We start from the raw sequence: 15,650 nt of genomic DNA on the forward strand, positions 1-15,650 counted from the left end.
ATCCCTTATTGTTATATTTACTGGTATTGGTAAGGACTTCATTTTGTGTGCGTTCCCGATTAAAAGAGCCTGTGCTCGATTGGCTGCTAATCGTTTGGCTACTGACAGGAGAAGAAGGAATGACAATGACTTCATTGACATCCTCTGAAGTGAGATCGATGGGTTGGTTAATGTTACTGGCAGCTAGAGGTGTTGTAGGTTTAGTTTTTTTGACAGCGTTATTTCGCTCGATAATAGAGGCCAAAGAAGCTTTTTCTGCTGCAGGATTAATTATTTTCTTAAAGTAGCTATGCAATGTATTTTCTTTCTTTTGTTTCATTTTTATGGTTTTGAAGGTAAATAAAATCTTTTTTTTTTATTTGACGCATTTTTTGTTATTACGCGGGCGGAACGTGTTCTTCAAAGTCCGCACCCAATAAAGCCCTAGCCAATTCCTCTGCAGAAGCATCAGCGGCAATGACAGATTGATGCGCTTCCAAAGGTCGATGATTGGTAATGGAACCAGTATCCACCAAGAAGTTATCATTTCTACGTGGAGCAGTAGTCACACCTGCAGCAGCCGAAGTGATGCGATAAGTATTACTTGTCGTACCTCGATAAGTAGTGACTTCATCTTCCGACTCGTCATCTGTTTCGTATTCAATCTTATCTTCTTCTTCTTCATCACTTTCATCAGACACACAAAAGGCCTCACCTCGCTTTTCTTTTAATCGGTCCTCTGCTAGAGATAGGACTTCCTCATTAAACGGTTGGGATAGAGCCGGATCATCCAAGTTCTTATGGTGCGTATTGCGTTTGGCAATATCACAAATGTACTCATAAATACACCAAGGGAAACTCAAGAACCCACCTTCTACCGAGGAGTCGCGCCTGCGTTCATCCGGATGATATGTCACATAATACCACGCTGCTGCCTTAGCATCAATGAAATGACGCTGTGACATATCCACCTTCTTTTCCGAATCATAAAATTCCTTGATAAACTTGTTTCTCCATACCTTCTTGAAGGCCTTCACAGCATCTAATGTGAAAGCATGTTGTTCGAAATCCGTCTTGCTCTTACCCTTCTTGATCCATTTGATAATATACCCTGAACAAATCTCAGCTTCTGTTCCAACACCATTTTTATTCATGATCGAATTCAAATCTCGATTATAAGAATAACGTAAACGGCGTGCCTCCTTGATGTATAATTCCATATCTGGGACGCGCATACGCGTATCGTAATGTGCTTCTTGCGTCAGATGAGCCTGGAAGTCCTTGTAATTTGACTTATCAATGGCTCGAAAGATTTTGCCCAACACTTTTTTCGATTCGTATGATTCTTTATCCTTCTTTTGCATAAAATCTGGAAAGGTTTTCACAATCAAGTCTTCTGTTAGCTTAGCAGGCATACCGGATTTAGGAAAATCAACAGCTTCCGAATGGAGTTGGGCCAACAAAATACATTTTCCATCACGGGCTCCATTAGCACTTAAATCTGCCGTAGCTAAATGTGCATTGGCAATCTGACCAAGGTTATCATAGGTAATGTAATTCACAAAGAAACTTGTGATATCGTGAATTTTGACATCCTGCACAGTCTTTGAAGGTGGGGCTGTATAATCCATTGGCGGGAAATTCTTTTTTGGTGGAAGTAATTTTGGATCCCAATACACTGTATAATCATCACCATCCAAATCACCACCAGAACACATACTGGGTATATCACGAAATCCTTTGGAGGAGAACACCACCACGTCTAGTAAATGATGTAAACTAGGTCTATCCACTGCCTTCACTACACGTACATCACCAGGATGAAAACATGGATTTCTGAAAACAACAACTTCACCTGTAATAATCTCTTTATGAATGTTTGTTCCATTATTATCATAAATCTGAATAAAGACTTCTCCTTCTTCCAGCGTGTCTGTCTCATCCATAACACCAAGTAAATAAGCACCATTAGGCACGATAATCTTGGCCTTCTTTTTTAAATCCTTGAGAATACTAATCCGAAACAAATTCAGAAGGTTGGTAATGTACGGATCTCTACGTTCCATAAACCCTGCTTGGATAATCGGCACCATCGAATGCACAGTACCTGCATTATCTACATTCCCCAGCAATACACGAACAGCTTCTTCAGGTCGTTGAAAGATACGATCGATATCCAACAACATATCATCCATGAACCCCATAAATACCTCATCTTTCACGCCCAGCGCCGAAAGCAAAGTAATGATCTGTCTGTTTAAAAATCCATGAATATACGTCGAGGTTCGAATCACCTCCAAAGTCAAATGCTTTGACTGGAATTTGATCTGACTGGGTCGTAACTGGACTTTCACCGGTCCCTCGTTCAGTGATTTATCCACCGTCAATACGCCTTTGGCTCCACCCAGACGAAATTGAAAAGCACTGGGCACTGTACGTAGTTCCATTTGCAAGGCTACTTCTTCTGCCAATGCCGGTGAAATCTTACCCACACCATCCGAGAAGGTAAATCCATTATGTACAACATCGGGTATCTGCGCAACTTCATCCTCTTGTAGAATACGCACAGGTCGCGTGGAAGAGAAACATTGGCCCATACGCACAGCGTGTTTTGCCACGACCTTTTCATGTGAGAATACACCCATCCATGATCGAATCATATCGGTGGTTAAATCCGGTGTGGGTGCAAAGAACCAACATCCTTGTTCACGTAACTGAGAACTTGAAAAGGCCAGAAATTTAAATCGCGTGGTTCCAATGACAATGCCCTTTTTCAATACCTCAAAGATATGATCGTAAATCACTTCCTTAATCAATCGATCTTGAGCCGCACCCACACGAGATAGATTTTCATCCATAAATTGTACACGCATAAATCGATCTGCATGTTGTTTATAATGTCGGACGACACGGTTGGTTGTCTCAAGTGAAGGTGGTTGAATATACATGTGTGTGGGCGTCACAATCACTTTTCGTAACAATGCACAATGACTAGGTATATTCTTTTGTGCCGTTAATTTAATTCCGAAATCATCCCATGTACGCTGGAAAAACGCATACGGGTTATAAACGCGTCGCTTCATTAACATAATCAGATCGAAACATCCCCGACTGATATTTTCATCCAGTTTTGATAACAGAACCAGAAACTCGGGTGAGATATTATATGGACTACAGTGACGATAAGAAATGATACATTCCAGCATGTAGAGTACGTCGAAGGGAATTCCATACGAGGAACGATCCACGTGCGTGAGTGGTTTAGGTAAATCTTTAGCGTGTGTGACCTTGATGACAGGAGGTAGATTCGTAAGATCGCGAGGCACCAGATCGAAATCCGCTGCTTCTTTCAACTTTTTTTCGAATTCGACGGCATAACGTGTAGGCTGAAAGACTAAGCGTAAGACCACCCAGTTACCAATATCAAGGACATCTTTACGTGGGTCAGGAGTCAATGGCTTGGGCTTTGTAGCCAGTTGTACATCTTTGGTGAGTGGAATTAAAGTGACCCGTTCCCAACGTGGTGTGACTTGAAATGAAGTACTCGTTACTCGGTCCGATTGATAATTACGTTTCCAAAACATGGCAGGATATCGTAATGGAATTGTCAAGATTGTCTTATTTTCTGGACGTTCTACCGTCATATCTCCCAAGACATCTTTAAATTTGTAGTTGAGACGGTAATCAGATCCAAGATGAGAAAAAAAGATTTCCACTTCACGCCGTGCATATTTTAGACAATATTTTACATCCACAGTGGTAGACCATTCTTCTACATAGTGTTTGGGGGCAATAAAAGAACCCATAGATAATGACACTGCATGAAGTTTGGCATCGATACGGTTGGAAGAATTACCATGCTCGTAAGGTTGTTCTTTCGTAAATTCCACAGTAACAAGTCGACCATCAATACGATGTTTCCCCACTAATTGTGGGTTTCTAGGCACCTGCCTACAATTAAATTTATCAGTTTAGCTCTCTTTTTTATCACTCTATCTTCTCTTCTTACTTGAATGTCACAGTCGCAGAACCCGTCAAGGTCTCATTATCGTCCACTGTTAAAAACACTTTATCCACAACTTCGAACCGGTCGAAATAGTCTTTTAAGGTAGGTGGTATGGTACCTGGATTCAAGTTTTGAACAAGTATACATTTCGAATAATCTACACGGTCATTCCGTCCATTACCACCACCGCCGCCACCACCACGTCGTTGCTGATGATGTTCGGCTCCACGCCGATTATCATTTCGGTGATTATTATTGTTGCTGCTGCGAAAATGACCTGTTGTTCTTTTTTCGTTACTATATATAAAGCGTGTGCAACAATTAATTACGTTAGCTTACCAGAACTCATGGAGAAAAGACAGTTTTATAGACTTTATTTTTTTTTTTTTTGAGAGAGAGAAAGAAGAGACAAAGAAAACTAAAAGTTCTGCTTTAGTTTTTATTGGGTGTGAATAGCGGAATCCCAATGCAAGTAATCTGATTCGATGCCTTGTAAAAATTGGTGGTTTTGATCAGTGACAGAGGAAGATTGACAGGGTGTAACCAAATCCACGGCTGGTATCATAGGTAGAGGAGGTTGGTACACGGGCATGGTATAATGAAATCTATTTTTCCGCGTCAGTCACTGTATTTCTCTCTCATTGTAAAAAAAAAAAAAACTTACGCTGGGCCAGCGACTGCAGAGGCGCCCTGAGGCGGCACACCGCCTGTATTCAATTGTGTCCTGCCAAACGATAACCTCAATTTAGCCCCTCCCAGATGCGATCCATTCAACTCTGCAATTGCCTGTTCCGCCGATGATCTCTGTTCGTACTGAATAAACGCAATATTCTTGTTCGGAATTATCTTGACGGCCAAAATATCCCCATATACACCAAAATAAGCACGTAACTCCTCTTCTGTAATCGTACTATTCAATCCACCCACAAATACCGTCGTAATTTCAGACTCGGGTGTATGAGGACTTAAGCCCACATCAAACTTTGCACGGGGTCTGGCTACTGACACACGTAAAGGCCGCGATCCCACATACACGCCTTGCATCTCTTCCAACGAACGTTGCTGATCATTCTCGTCAAAGAACCGAATAAATCCAAACCCACGAGAGTAACCCGTAATCGGATCGATCATGACTTTAGCTGACCGAATGGAACCGTACCTACTTTGAAAGGCGGCCATCAAGACATGATCATCTACATCTGCACCTAAATCACCAACAAAGATGCTATAATCCCCATTGGTGTTTGAATTATTCTGCTGCATTGGCCTAATGTAATTATCAACGAGTGAGTTTTTTTTTTTCCTATCGCTTATAACCTATTACTGCTCCTTTTTTTTCTATTTACGTGTTGACAAAGGGGACTCCGTTACCATCTCGATTGGACCAATTTAATTTAAAGCACTTGTTGGTTTGTGGAATGGAAGTACCATTATACGTGGTGAGAGCCTTGGTTGCTTCTTCATGGTTGGGGAAATCAACAAATGCATACGATCCACCATACTTGTCGACACTGATACGACAAGAAACTTCGTATCCCATCGACCACCATAATTGTCGCAGGTAATTCTCATCCATCCAAGCGTCTAGTTCACCCATCCATAACGTTCGTCCAGGTACGATGGCTGCGGGTGATGAATCGTACGTAATCCCAACAGGGCCCTGATTATATGCATAAGCCATCTTTTTCTCTGTAACAACGAAAGAAAAAGTTTGTGAATTAAAATACAGTGCGACTCGTAAAATTTGTTCGCTTTTTAAAAAAAAAAATATGGCGCTAGTTGGCAACTAGTTGAAACTTTATTCTGTTTTTTTTAAAAAACAAAGTGAAATTGGTGTTAACGAGAACTATTATCCGCTATAATGTAAAGGCAAAAACTTTTTTTTATAAAGGTGGATATGAAAATGTCTACTATAAATTCAGACAAATATAGATAAACACAAAAATTGATTCAGATCAATTAAAAAAAAAAGTTCAGACTTTAAGCTTTTTTTTTTTTCAAACGGGTAATACATGCATTAAATAACTAAAGTGATAACTTTAGTGGAAAGTTATTGTCTTTCTGCTTTTTCTCGACTAAACAAAGGGGGTTTCCCTCAAATGGATCAGTATTTTTTCAAAGTTTAAAGCTGCAACCAAATCTCGATTCCATATTCTTCTTGCTACAATACCAGATGTACTCTCCATTTTTCTTTAGAAAGCAATGTTCTTACAGCTTATGGATGATTAGATAATTTCTTATCAATGTAGATTTTTAAATCAATATTGCATACCGAAGTAATCCATGACATGTTATGGTCGGCATTTTTTGTCTTTGATATAGTCTTGGATTCACTATGGTTTTGCAATTTTTCCAAAGGAATTTCGTATTCAAGACAAAAAGAAGACGTCTTGTATGCGTCAATTAAATATAATTTAGGTCCGTTCTTCTTTAACATAGCAATTAACCCTTTATTCCTAGTTGGCTCTTGATACTTGACGTTGGGTGCTGACCAATTTCCAAGTACCAGCATCGAGTTGGATCCAAACTTATTTTTCAGCTTTCTAACTAATTGAGCATCATTTTTATCAAAGTGAAATTTGCTAGAAAACTTTAGTTTACGAAATGGAAAAATTTGTAGTTTTTTTAAAAGTTAGCTTTCACGATTCCACAATAAATCCACTTGACCTGTTTCTAACATAATTTTAAGTATTCTTGCTTTTTCTGTATTATTGAAACGTCTTTTTCACATGAGATTGTTGAATTACAATATCCAAATAAGTAGCATACATTTGAAATTAGGAAAAGCGTCAGGAGAAACTTGGGGTTGAGGATAGTAGCCTCGAATTCTTGTCACATACAAATTCCCAAAATGCAATTCACCTTTGTTGCTCACATTGAATTCAAAGCAAGAATTAGGAAAATATACTTCTATTGTATTGCAATTAACAATAACGCATACTTGTTCTTTTTCTAGTTGGTATGATGGGCTGGAAATCATCATCAATTGAGTTATTTAAGTAGGATTTTTTTTTACATTTTAGCAAATCTTTAGGCACCTGTGAAGTTGATCCTATCAATCCACAAATTATGTTGTCAGTACCATTAAACTGTCTTGTAGTATTATGGTATACCTTCATTATCGTTTATTACAATGTTTTTCCCATTTCCTTTCATTTGTTTAAAGAAAAAGAAAAAGTGATCAAATCTTCAATCTGCAATTCTCCTTCTAAATTGGGAATGGTTCAATTACGCACAAGTATATAGAGATATAGTACCATTTATTTAATTTAAGGTAAGCATCATTCATTTTTCAGAAATTACCACTTATTTTTTCAAAACACAGAATTAACCAGCTGCACTGTATTGAAGGAAGACACTGGGCAGCCTCTCTATAATTTAGTTCATGCAAGTATCATTTTTGCTAATGCATTTTCCTGGCCTGTGTCCATCAAGATTGGTATCCTACCGTAACAATTTTTAAATAGGTGTGATATCATGGAGTGTCAGCTTATAAAAAGTTGTAATAAGCCTAGTAGGTGAATATACTCTTTTTTTTTTTTTTTTATCTTTTCGACGTATCATTGGTGATTGAATAAATTATATAGGCTCACTAAGCGTACATGTGCACAGGGCAATGCATCACTTTTTTTTTTTTAAAAAAAAAACTTAATATTACGGACCATTAAAAGAAAACTGCGCGCTGTTCCCTCCCCCCCCCTTTTTTTTAACAGCCGAGTACGTGTTAAGTTCAACACCGGACAATTGACACAGCTTAAGACAGGCAGAAAAGGCAGTGCATAATCTAGATTAGGAAATGGCAGGGAACATTTACTATAATAAAACCGCGCCAAGTACCAGAGTAATACGCGGATTCAAGGAATATGTTGAGCTACAGCCATATGCACTTTTAGAGTTAAAGAACATTTAAGAACGTTTGATCACTGGTAACGATTGTATTCTTTTTGACTACTTTACTAGTACTAGGTGATTAAACATCTGATTATACTCGAAAGTCTATTTGTAATATATCGATGAGGCCTGTCAGATATAATTAGATGCTTTTAAAATTCATCCCATCCCATCTCACAACACAAATATTCAATAAATCCCTTCTATTATGCTCATTTGGTTATTAGCTCTGTTTGTCATCTAGAGTATCACTTCAGGGTTTAATGCAGGATTCAAAATGAGTGCCACATTTCTTTATTATTGCGGCAATGTGAGTGGAATAAGTAATAGAACATGCTTGATTACCTGGTATCTGAATAGCAAATGTCCTTTTCATTTGAAACAGCACTTGAGTGCATCGTTTATCAATAATCGTGCATAAAATATTTTTTCCGATGCAAATGTACTTTTTCCCCACATTGTTTATGGATAAATGTGATTTAGTTATGCGGTGGTATACGTAAAATAAAAAAAAAAAGTTTTGATGATGAGCACGTTTCTGCACAATGCTAAACGAATAAACAAATTAAAAAAGCGCTGTTTTTGGGTTAAGCCTTTTGATTGTCTCTTTTTACATGGAATGTGATCGATGTGCATCGCACCAAAAAACTAAGTTTAATAGTAGTGGCGGTGGGAAGACAAACGATTGTAGTTTAATTGGTCGGGGGTCTCCATGGTGATGGGTGGGTGGGGGGTGTTACCCTAAAAATAAAAAAAAAATGAAAAAGTCTAGAAAGTGCTTAAAATGAAATGTGGCCAATGGAAGGTATTTGTTTGATAAAATTACCATAAAAGGAAGAACCCGATAGAAAAAGTACTCGCCACACTTTACCATTTTAGATGAAAGGTCCTATTGGTTCCCCAATTATCGATTCTTTTCTAACCTGTCACATGAAGAAGGAATCCTGAAAATCGTACCATATTTTTTATTGGCTTGTTTTATTTTTTTGCATGAAAATATAATTCACATCGATCTTTAAATTAATCTCGATAACATCTCTCTCTCTCTCAACCCCAAAGCTATAAAAACCCTCCTTTTTTAGTAAAATTTTGGAATTTATAATTTTTTTGCAACTCACCCATTAAATGTTGTCAATAGATAAATGTTTAATGTTAAAAAAAAAAAGTGTTCACATTCGATCGATCGATGCTTTTTTATTGAAGAAAGAAGTATCTCTTTATACACAATGTAATCTTTTTGTCAAAGAAGATTGTTTTAATAGCATTGCCTGTTTTTTAAATCGATCGTGAAAAAAAAAACATGGGGAAAAAAAAAAGTATGCGGCAAATGGAATCCGGGAATCTTTTTGTGTGTGTGCTTTAGTGTTTCCGGGATGAGAAAAATAATAATAAAACCAATAAACAGGTACCTTTTTTCCCCTTGCGCACTGAGGAGTGACAAACGTGGCGGTGAACCTTAAATCCATTTGCATACAGCTCGTAGATCTCTTTATCTTTCTTTTTTTTTTTTTTTCATAATGTATCAAATGCGGAATTTTAAAATCAAATGACCTGGACCTTTCTTTTTCATGCTATAAATATATAAACACCTAATTTCTTTTTTAATTTCTTCTTTTATTCCTCCTCCCCCCAACTCCCCCACCCTTCTTTTCTCTCTCTTATGACTCAACGCAAGAAAAAGACGATTGAATATCACTTTGTTGATATGAATGACCCTGATCGCTATAAAAAGCTTAAAGTAGGACGAGCCTGTGATTTCTGTAGACGACGTAAATCCAAGTAAACAAATGAAAGCTAAAATATTAATTCATATCTCCATAAATTAACACAACTTAAATAGGTGTGACATTGGTGTGCCAGGTTCAGGTACATGCTCCAATTGTAAAAAGTCCAACCAAACATGCATCTTTTCGGCCGTACAACAACCACAGGTCCAACAACAACAACAACAACAACAACAAGCCACAAATACATTTACAAATGGCTACCGAGATAAATTCCCATTCCTTTCGATGGACTCAAAAGCACATTGTAGTTATGAAAGAGACAACATTTATGCGCATACTACCTTGACTAATTATGGAGAAGAGCCAGTTTATTCTAAACAGTCCGAACACGAATTATTTGACGTTTACTTTGGTCATTTTCACCCTTTCTTTCCTCTTTTGGATAAGCACCAGATTTTACAGTCCCTTCGCTTTGATAATATGCCTTTATCACTCTCATTGGCTATCATGGCCATTGCTTCCTGTCATTTTACTCATACTGATACCAATGCTGCATTTTATTATACAAAAGCCATTGATACACTAGATCGTTCTCCTTGTCTTTCCAGCGTACAGACCTTATTCTTGTTGTACAAGTACGGTGAGATGGTCACACCAGTCGGCACTCCCATTTCCTCAATCACCATTGGTTATTTAAAAGAAGCTCAATCAATTCTAGCTCAACTGCCAACCCAACTCCCCAATCAAAACAACAGCGATAGTGCCCGACAGGATGAATTCCGCTCACGTGCTCAGTGGCTCATTTACATCACTTTATCATTTGGCAACATTTCAGATCAACGTTGGAGAGAGGCTCTGGATTACTGCATTATACCCACCAAAAAACCTGAATTAACAGATATTGAACACTATGATAAAAATGAGCTCCATATCACTTGTAACCTTATTCATCTAGCCAATCTGGCTCTCATCTTTTCTCCTACTGTTTGCTTTATGGCCGATCAAAACACCTTATTTGCAAGTAACATGAATAACTTCTTACCCGAATTCTTGAATTATGCTACACAGTTAGAACGATGGAAAGCAGCCTTACCTCCTCCCATTTCACATAGTTTATATACCAATCATCTATACACCTTGCAAGATGGTACGAAATCACCTTCCTTTACAACTTATCTCTGTCTGATACACGATATTCTTTCTTTATTGGTCACCATTCATCAACCAGATGGACACGCCCATTTATCTCGATTAGCTTTGGCTGTATGTTACAGAGCACATTGCCTTACAGTAGGCGACTTGGCTCCATCCACTTTCTCGCGTGTGGCGTCTATTCAAGGTAGTCGACTTGTTACATTTGGTCTTACCTTGGCTTTACAGACACAATCCTATTGTGAAGAAAATAATCTCTCTTTAGAAGCACACAAAAACTACGAAGTCTGTTGCGATCTCACCTTTCAAATCTTTGATCAGATCTCTCTTTCACCTCAACTCTACATGACGATCAATGCATTACGTGCACAAAGAGAGTCAGAAGCTGCTGTAGCTGCCGCTACCTTATTGACATCCAAACGAATAGAGCAAAGAAGCAGTGGCAGAGAAGAGCGACCGAATTATAGCACACAATCAAGTTATAGTAGTCATGAAAGTCATTATACATCCACCACTGATTATAGTTATTACACTCCCATCCCTCAACCATCACATACAAGCACTCGAAACACACAAACAACATCCATGACGGGAGATTGGCAAACGTATAGTCATTATACCACATCAAGCTATGATTCTCTAATAGAAACACAATATGAAATGATGCAAGATACAACAATGCCAACGACACCTACATTTCAACATACAGAACCTACTGTGATCATTGATTCATATTATAGTCTTCCTATAGGTAATAGCAGAAGGATGACAGGTCCCGTCGTAGCTTCCTCCTATTTTTATCATCACGAATCATTAGAAGTTCTATATGATGCCAAAAGTTGTAGAGCTAAAGACATGATTTAAAAAAAAAACTTAGAAAAAAAAAAAATAGCACATACCCTTTCTTCTATGCAACTCAATCGTTTCTCTCTCTCCCATTCTCTTTCCTTCTTCACATACATACAGTCATTCACTACTCCCCTTTGTATATTATTTTTTCTTTTTTTCATCACGCACATCCATGAGTATGCCTTAACTACGAATAAAACAGATGATTATGACTTCCCTTTTTTTTTTTTTTTTTTCTTGCTTTAAAATAATTCCTGACTGATCATAAAAAACTTGCCTCTCTTTTACTTTTTATATTCTATAATCATGAAGCGAGTTATATCGGACGATGAAGAGACCACTTTTATTGTAAAAAAAATGAGGGGTTCTTCCATTGAGGAGCAACATATGGGTAAAATAGCTTTTTTTTTCATTTTTGGAAGGAATCATTAATGCGAAAAACACGCACAGACAATAGCTCATCAGAAGAGAACAATATCGCAGGTAAAAAAAAAAAAAAAAAAAAAAGCGCAAATATAGAAATCATATAATAATTAACATCACAAGTTTATAACCAGTAGGAGTGTACATGTTGGTAGATGAGGGTAGCATTAGCCCTAGGTGTCGTCAAAAGTGCACCATCACTCGCAGATCTGACAGTAACAGCTGTACAGACGACGAAGAAGGGGCATCGGATCATGAAGATGTTCTAGAAGAAACTTCTGATGAAGAGGTATCGGACCATGAAGATGTTCCAGAAGAAACTTCTGATGAAGAGGTATCGGACCATGAAGATGTTCCAGAAGAAACTTCTGATGAAGACAGTTTGTCTGAAGAAAACAAAAGCCTTCAAGAAACAAGTGTGAGTTCGGAAGAAGAACAATATGACAGCTCTGACAACAGTCAACAAATCGATGAAAGAGATTCGTCATCCTCTTCTTCAGACAGCGCGTACGATATGGATTGTATCCTCAATATCCTCACTGCAATGGAAAACATGCAATGAAGGTCTGATAAAAAAAAACTGTTTTTAATAAAGCAACTTGTAAAAAAAAAAAAAAAAAAAAAAAAAAAAATGAGAAAGGATATATTATTTCTTTTGACGTTCAATGTCTTTAAGAGTCCAAAGAGAAACACCCGTTTGATTGGATTCATACGGTTGTGCCATGGAACGAAGAAACTTTTTGGCAATCACAAGTGACATATCCGTCGACAAGTTAGTGGAAGCGTCCGTTACATATTGATTAATCCATTTAGGTAACTTAGCCCGTTTATCAGCTCGAGCAAATCTCTGTGTGCAAACCAAAAAAGTTAAATCATAAAAAAAAAAACTTTAGAAAATGTTTGTTTATATACCTTGTCTGCAAACACCATGAGACCATAATCTGTTTTACCACGCAAAACTCTTCCTACACATTGTGCTGCATGACGCATAGCATCAAAAGTCAAGAAATCGTTTTCTCGAATGTGTAAATGGTCTCTCAAATACTCAAGACGTGCCTTCAATATACGTGATTCGGTATACTGATAGGGTATACCAAACATAATCACTGCCCGACCATAATTATGGTCAAAATCAATACCCTCAGACACTTTTCCTCGAGCTACCGAAAGTAAAATCGCACCTCGTCCATTATCACACGCCTTTCGATAATTCGCCAATGCTAAACTAGTTTCGGCCGCATCCGGTGTCTCCACAAAGATAAGCTTATACTTCCACGCTTCGTTTAAAATACCCATATCGTTCCACATAGACACAATGGACTCCATGTACAAATAACTAGGGAAAAAACATACCATACCATCAGGCACAATCTTTGCAAACTCCACCATGATTTGTCCAAAATTACGTACAACAGCAGGATCATTACGTACTTCAAATTTAGAACTGATCGCAACTTGATCGGATCCACGCGTGATCACCATGGGCAAGAAACAGTTACGTGATAACGTCATGGCATAACTCTCCTGTACCACTGCTTGAAAGTTCAGCATCTTGGGATACATATCCAGCGGTGATAATGTACCCGATGTAATCACGACCGTACTAAATCGATCAAACACAGGTTTAATCGCAATCGATGCATCCAAACAACTACCGGTAAATTAAAATTAAGTATGTGCAGAAAGAAAGGTATGTATAGCTTACGTAAAGTGCAAGACGGGATTAGGAATGGTAGCAGTTTCTGTTTCGAAAGGTTCCAAAATCAATAAAAAACCTTTATCATAGGTCGATGTAAGTGTAGCAAACGAAGCGACCTTTTGCAAACTGGAGAACTCGGCTAAATCTGTTAATTCTAAAGTACGGACAAGACTGGCAAGACGTTCTGCACAAAAACGTAATGGTTTTCTTTCAATATAGGTGACATCTTTTAAATGCTGTAAAAAGGAAGCGGGGGTTTCTGCAATCACATGCATCACACGCAGACGTGTCTATGTTTTTCTTTCTAGTAACATATAAAGAAAAAGAGTAACAAGAGATATTTTACCTTTAAATATTCAATAAATCTTCGAAGGAACGCCACGAAATGCTCTGCTCTACGAATATTACCCGGTACAGCTTCTTTTAATAAATCATCAGGTAAGATGGGGTTTGCCATAAATGTGTCTTCATCTCTTGCTGTATTAGCGTCTCGTAATCCTTCCACCAATTTTGTATATTCGTTTTTTAATCGTTGTGAATCCGTCCTTTTGATCCTATGTATATTCATTTTAACAACTGTCCCTCTCTCTCTGTATTTTTTTTTTCAATCTTTCTTACTCGTCAATTTTCTCTGCTAATACGCCTACACTTCTTGCACTGGCATCTAACATGGGTCGGGTAAGATCGATACTAAGAGCTTCAATACAGACATTATCGATATTATGCGCTTCATCAAATACAACAATACAGTCGCGTGATAATTCTTTTGATACGAGTTCAGCTACTTTTGGATCCAGCATGTAATGATATGAATAAATCACTACATTGGCAAACGGGAGCTTATCATAATTTATCAATTCATGCAGATTTTTTTCTTTTATATATAAATACAACTTACTGCTCGTCGCACAAGATAATATGGACAGTATGACATTTTTCTACCGTATTCTTTCAAATCATCTAAAGTATATACGCCATTGGGAATAGGGTTTGGGGAATTCGCTGCTGCGAGTGTCTAAGATAAACATCAGTGACCGCATGGTTTATAAGACGCATTGATATACGTACTTCATAGAAATTACAAAGCTCTACAGGTTGTTGATCCACTTCCATGGCATCGGGATCCGTGTTCTTCAATTTGCCAGCCTTAGCACGAACCCAACTTGCTGTCAAATTTCGGCATTTGGAATCCACCACTTTACCCTTCTTTTCTTTGGCTACGGTAGGATTCAAACACAAGTTTTTACGCGATGTCAGTCCAACACCGAAAAAATCTTCTTCGATACCTTGCTCCTTTCGGTACGCCATCAAATGTTTTAATTCGGCTAATGCTTTGTCAATTTCAGGTACTGTACGTGAACAATAAATAAACTTTCGATGTTGTTCTGGATATTGCTGCGCACGTCATGTTATAAAAGAAAATTGCGTTTAATATCTCTTCTTCTTTTTTTAACAGTGTTAGTTAGGTAGTTTTTGTGATTTATACCATTTGGTAAGCGACAATCAAGGAGAGTAAAGAAACAGTTTTACCAGTACCAGAAGGCATTTCTAATACACAATGACCCTAAAACAAATAAGTTTCTTTTTTTAAAAAGGAAAAGAGTCATGTCTTACTTGGGCATCAAGCGACTTCTTCAAGTCACACATGTACTGGTGCTGTTCCGGATATATCTTGTCATAAGGAAAGTGGACAACGAGATCGTCAATGTTGAAACTAATTCATAAAAGGTGTATTTTTTTTGTTTTGTTTTAATGAGTACAAGGTGCGTGATAAAAGATAGGGTGTGTTGTCAAACACGGGAATATTTATTAAGGTCATCTTTACATCATTTTTTTTTCTTTTTAGTCACAATCGTTTACAGTTAAGAAAATAAAAAAAATAAAAAAGAGAAAGCAAACAGTTCTTTTATACAGTAGAAAAAAT

At 37.6% G+C, this 15,650-nt stretch overlaps 5 protein-coding genes across 5 annotated transcripts; 1 reads left to right on the forward strand and 4 right to left on the reverse strand.

Moving 5' to 3' along the window:
- Positions 1 to 800: 800 nt before the first annotated feature.
- Positions 801 to 1,199, reverse strand: EV154DRAFT_396395 (uncharacterized protein; the record flags this gene model as incomplete). The annotated part of the gene is made up of 1 exon (XM_051595189.1): positions 801 to 1,199. A coding segment is annotated over one exon (399 nt), but the record flags the coding sequence as incomplete, so codon positions are not given.
- A 450-nt stretch (positions 1,200 to 1,649) lies between these two features.
- On the reverse strand, positions 1,650 to 5,582 carry EV154DRAFT_395730 (RNA dependent RNA polymerase-domain-containing protein; the record flags this gene model as incomplete). Its single annotated transcript, XM_051595180.1, has 5 exons — positions 1,650 to 3,930; positions 4,147 to 4,249; positions 4,520 to 4,590; positions 4,650 to 5,252; positions 5,332 to 5,582. Coding segments are annotated over 5 exons (3,309 nt in total), but the record flags the coding sequence as incomplete, so codon positions are not given.
- Positions 5,583 to 6,359: 777 nt separating this feature from the next.
- Positions 6,360 to 6,536, reverse strand: EV154DRAFT_402275 (uncharacterized protein; the record flags this gene model as incomplete). Its single annotated transcript, XM_051595300.1, has 1 exon — positions 6,360 to 6,536. A coding segment is annotated over one exon (177 nt), but the record flags the coding sequence as incomplete, so codon positions are not given.
- A 2,780-nt stretch (positions 6,537 to 9,316) lies between these two features.
- EV154DRAFT_533103 (uncharacterized protein) lies at positions 9,317 to 11,823 on the forward strand. Its single transcript, XM_051603963.1, has 2 exons — positions 9,317 to 9,655; positions 9,717 to 11,823. Exons 1-2 carry the CDS (start codon positions 9,537 to 9,539, stop codon positions 11,617 to 11,619), a joined length of 2,022 nt encoding a protein of 673 aa, XP_051450228.1. The 5' UTR covers positions 9,317 to 9,536; the 3' UTR covers positions 11,620 to 11,823.
- A 770-nt stretch (positions 11,824 to 12,593) lies between these two features.
- On the reverse strand, positions 12,594 to 15,606 carry EV154DRAFT_533112 (uncharacterized protein). Its single transcript, XM_051603964.1, has 9 exons — positions 15,341 to 15,606; positions 15,213 to 15,290; positions 14,795 to 15,121; positions 14,625 to 14,741; positions 14,345 to 14,565; positions 14,073 to 14,280; positions 13,733 to 14,016; positions 12,940 to 13,678; positions 12,594 to 12,874 (listed from the first exon to the last, which is right to left on the reverse strand). Exons 1-9 carry the CDS (start codon positions 15,371 to 15,373, stop codon positions 12,674 to 12,676), a joined length of 2,208 nt encoding a protein of 735 aa, XP_051450229.1. The 5' UTR covers positions 15,374 to 15,606; the 3' UTR covers positions 12,594 to 12,673.
- Between the last annotated feature and the right edge of the window lie 44 nt (positions 15,607 to 15,650).

Source organism: Mucor mucedo (genome assembly GCF_025094135.1).
Source record: "Mucor mucedo strain NRRL 3635 chromosome Unknown EV154scaffold_274, whole genome shotgun sequence".
Classification (NCBI taxonomy): domain Eukaryota; kingdom Fungi; phylum Mucoromycota; class Mucoromycetes; order Mucorales; family Mucoraceae; genus Mucor; species Mucor mucedo.

Excerpts from the sequence above, each read along its gene's own strand:
- EV154DRAFT_533103 (XM_051603963.1), top strand. The coding sequence starts at position 9,537 with ATGACTCAACGCAAGAAAAAGACGATTGAATATCACTTTGTTGATATG. Across the intron at positions 9,656-9,716 it reads TGTAGACGACGTAAATCCAA|GTGTGACATTGGTGTGCCAG; the intron begins GTAAACAAATGA and ends CAACTTAAATAG.
- EV154DRAFT_533112 (XM_051603964.1), bottom strand. The coding sequence starts at position 15,373 with ATGTGTGACTTGAAGAAGTCGCTTGATGCCCAA. Across the intron at positions 15,291-15,340 it reads AGAAGTCGCTTGATGCCCAA|GGTCATTGTGTATTAGAAAT; the intron begins GTAAGACATGAC and ends TATTTGTTTTAG. Across the intron at positions 14,742-14,794 it reads AGCTTTGTAATTTCTATGAA|ACACTCGCAGCAGCGAATTC; the intron begins GTACGTATATCA and ends TGTTTATCTTAG.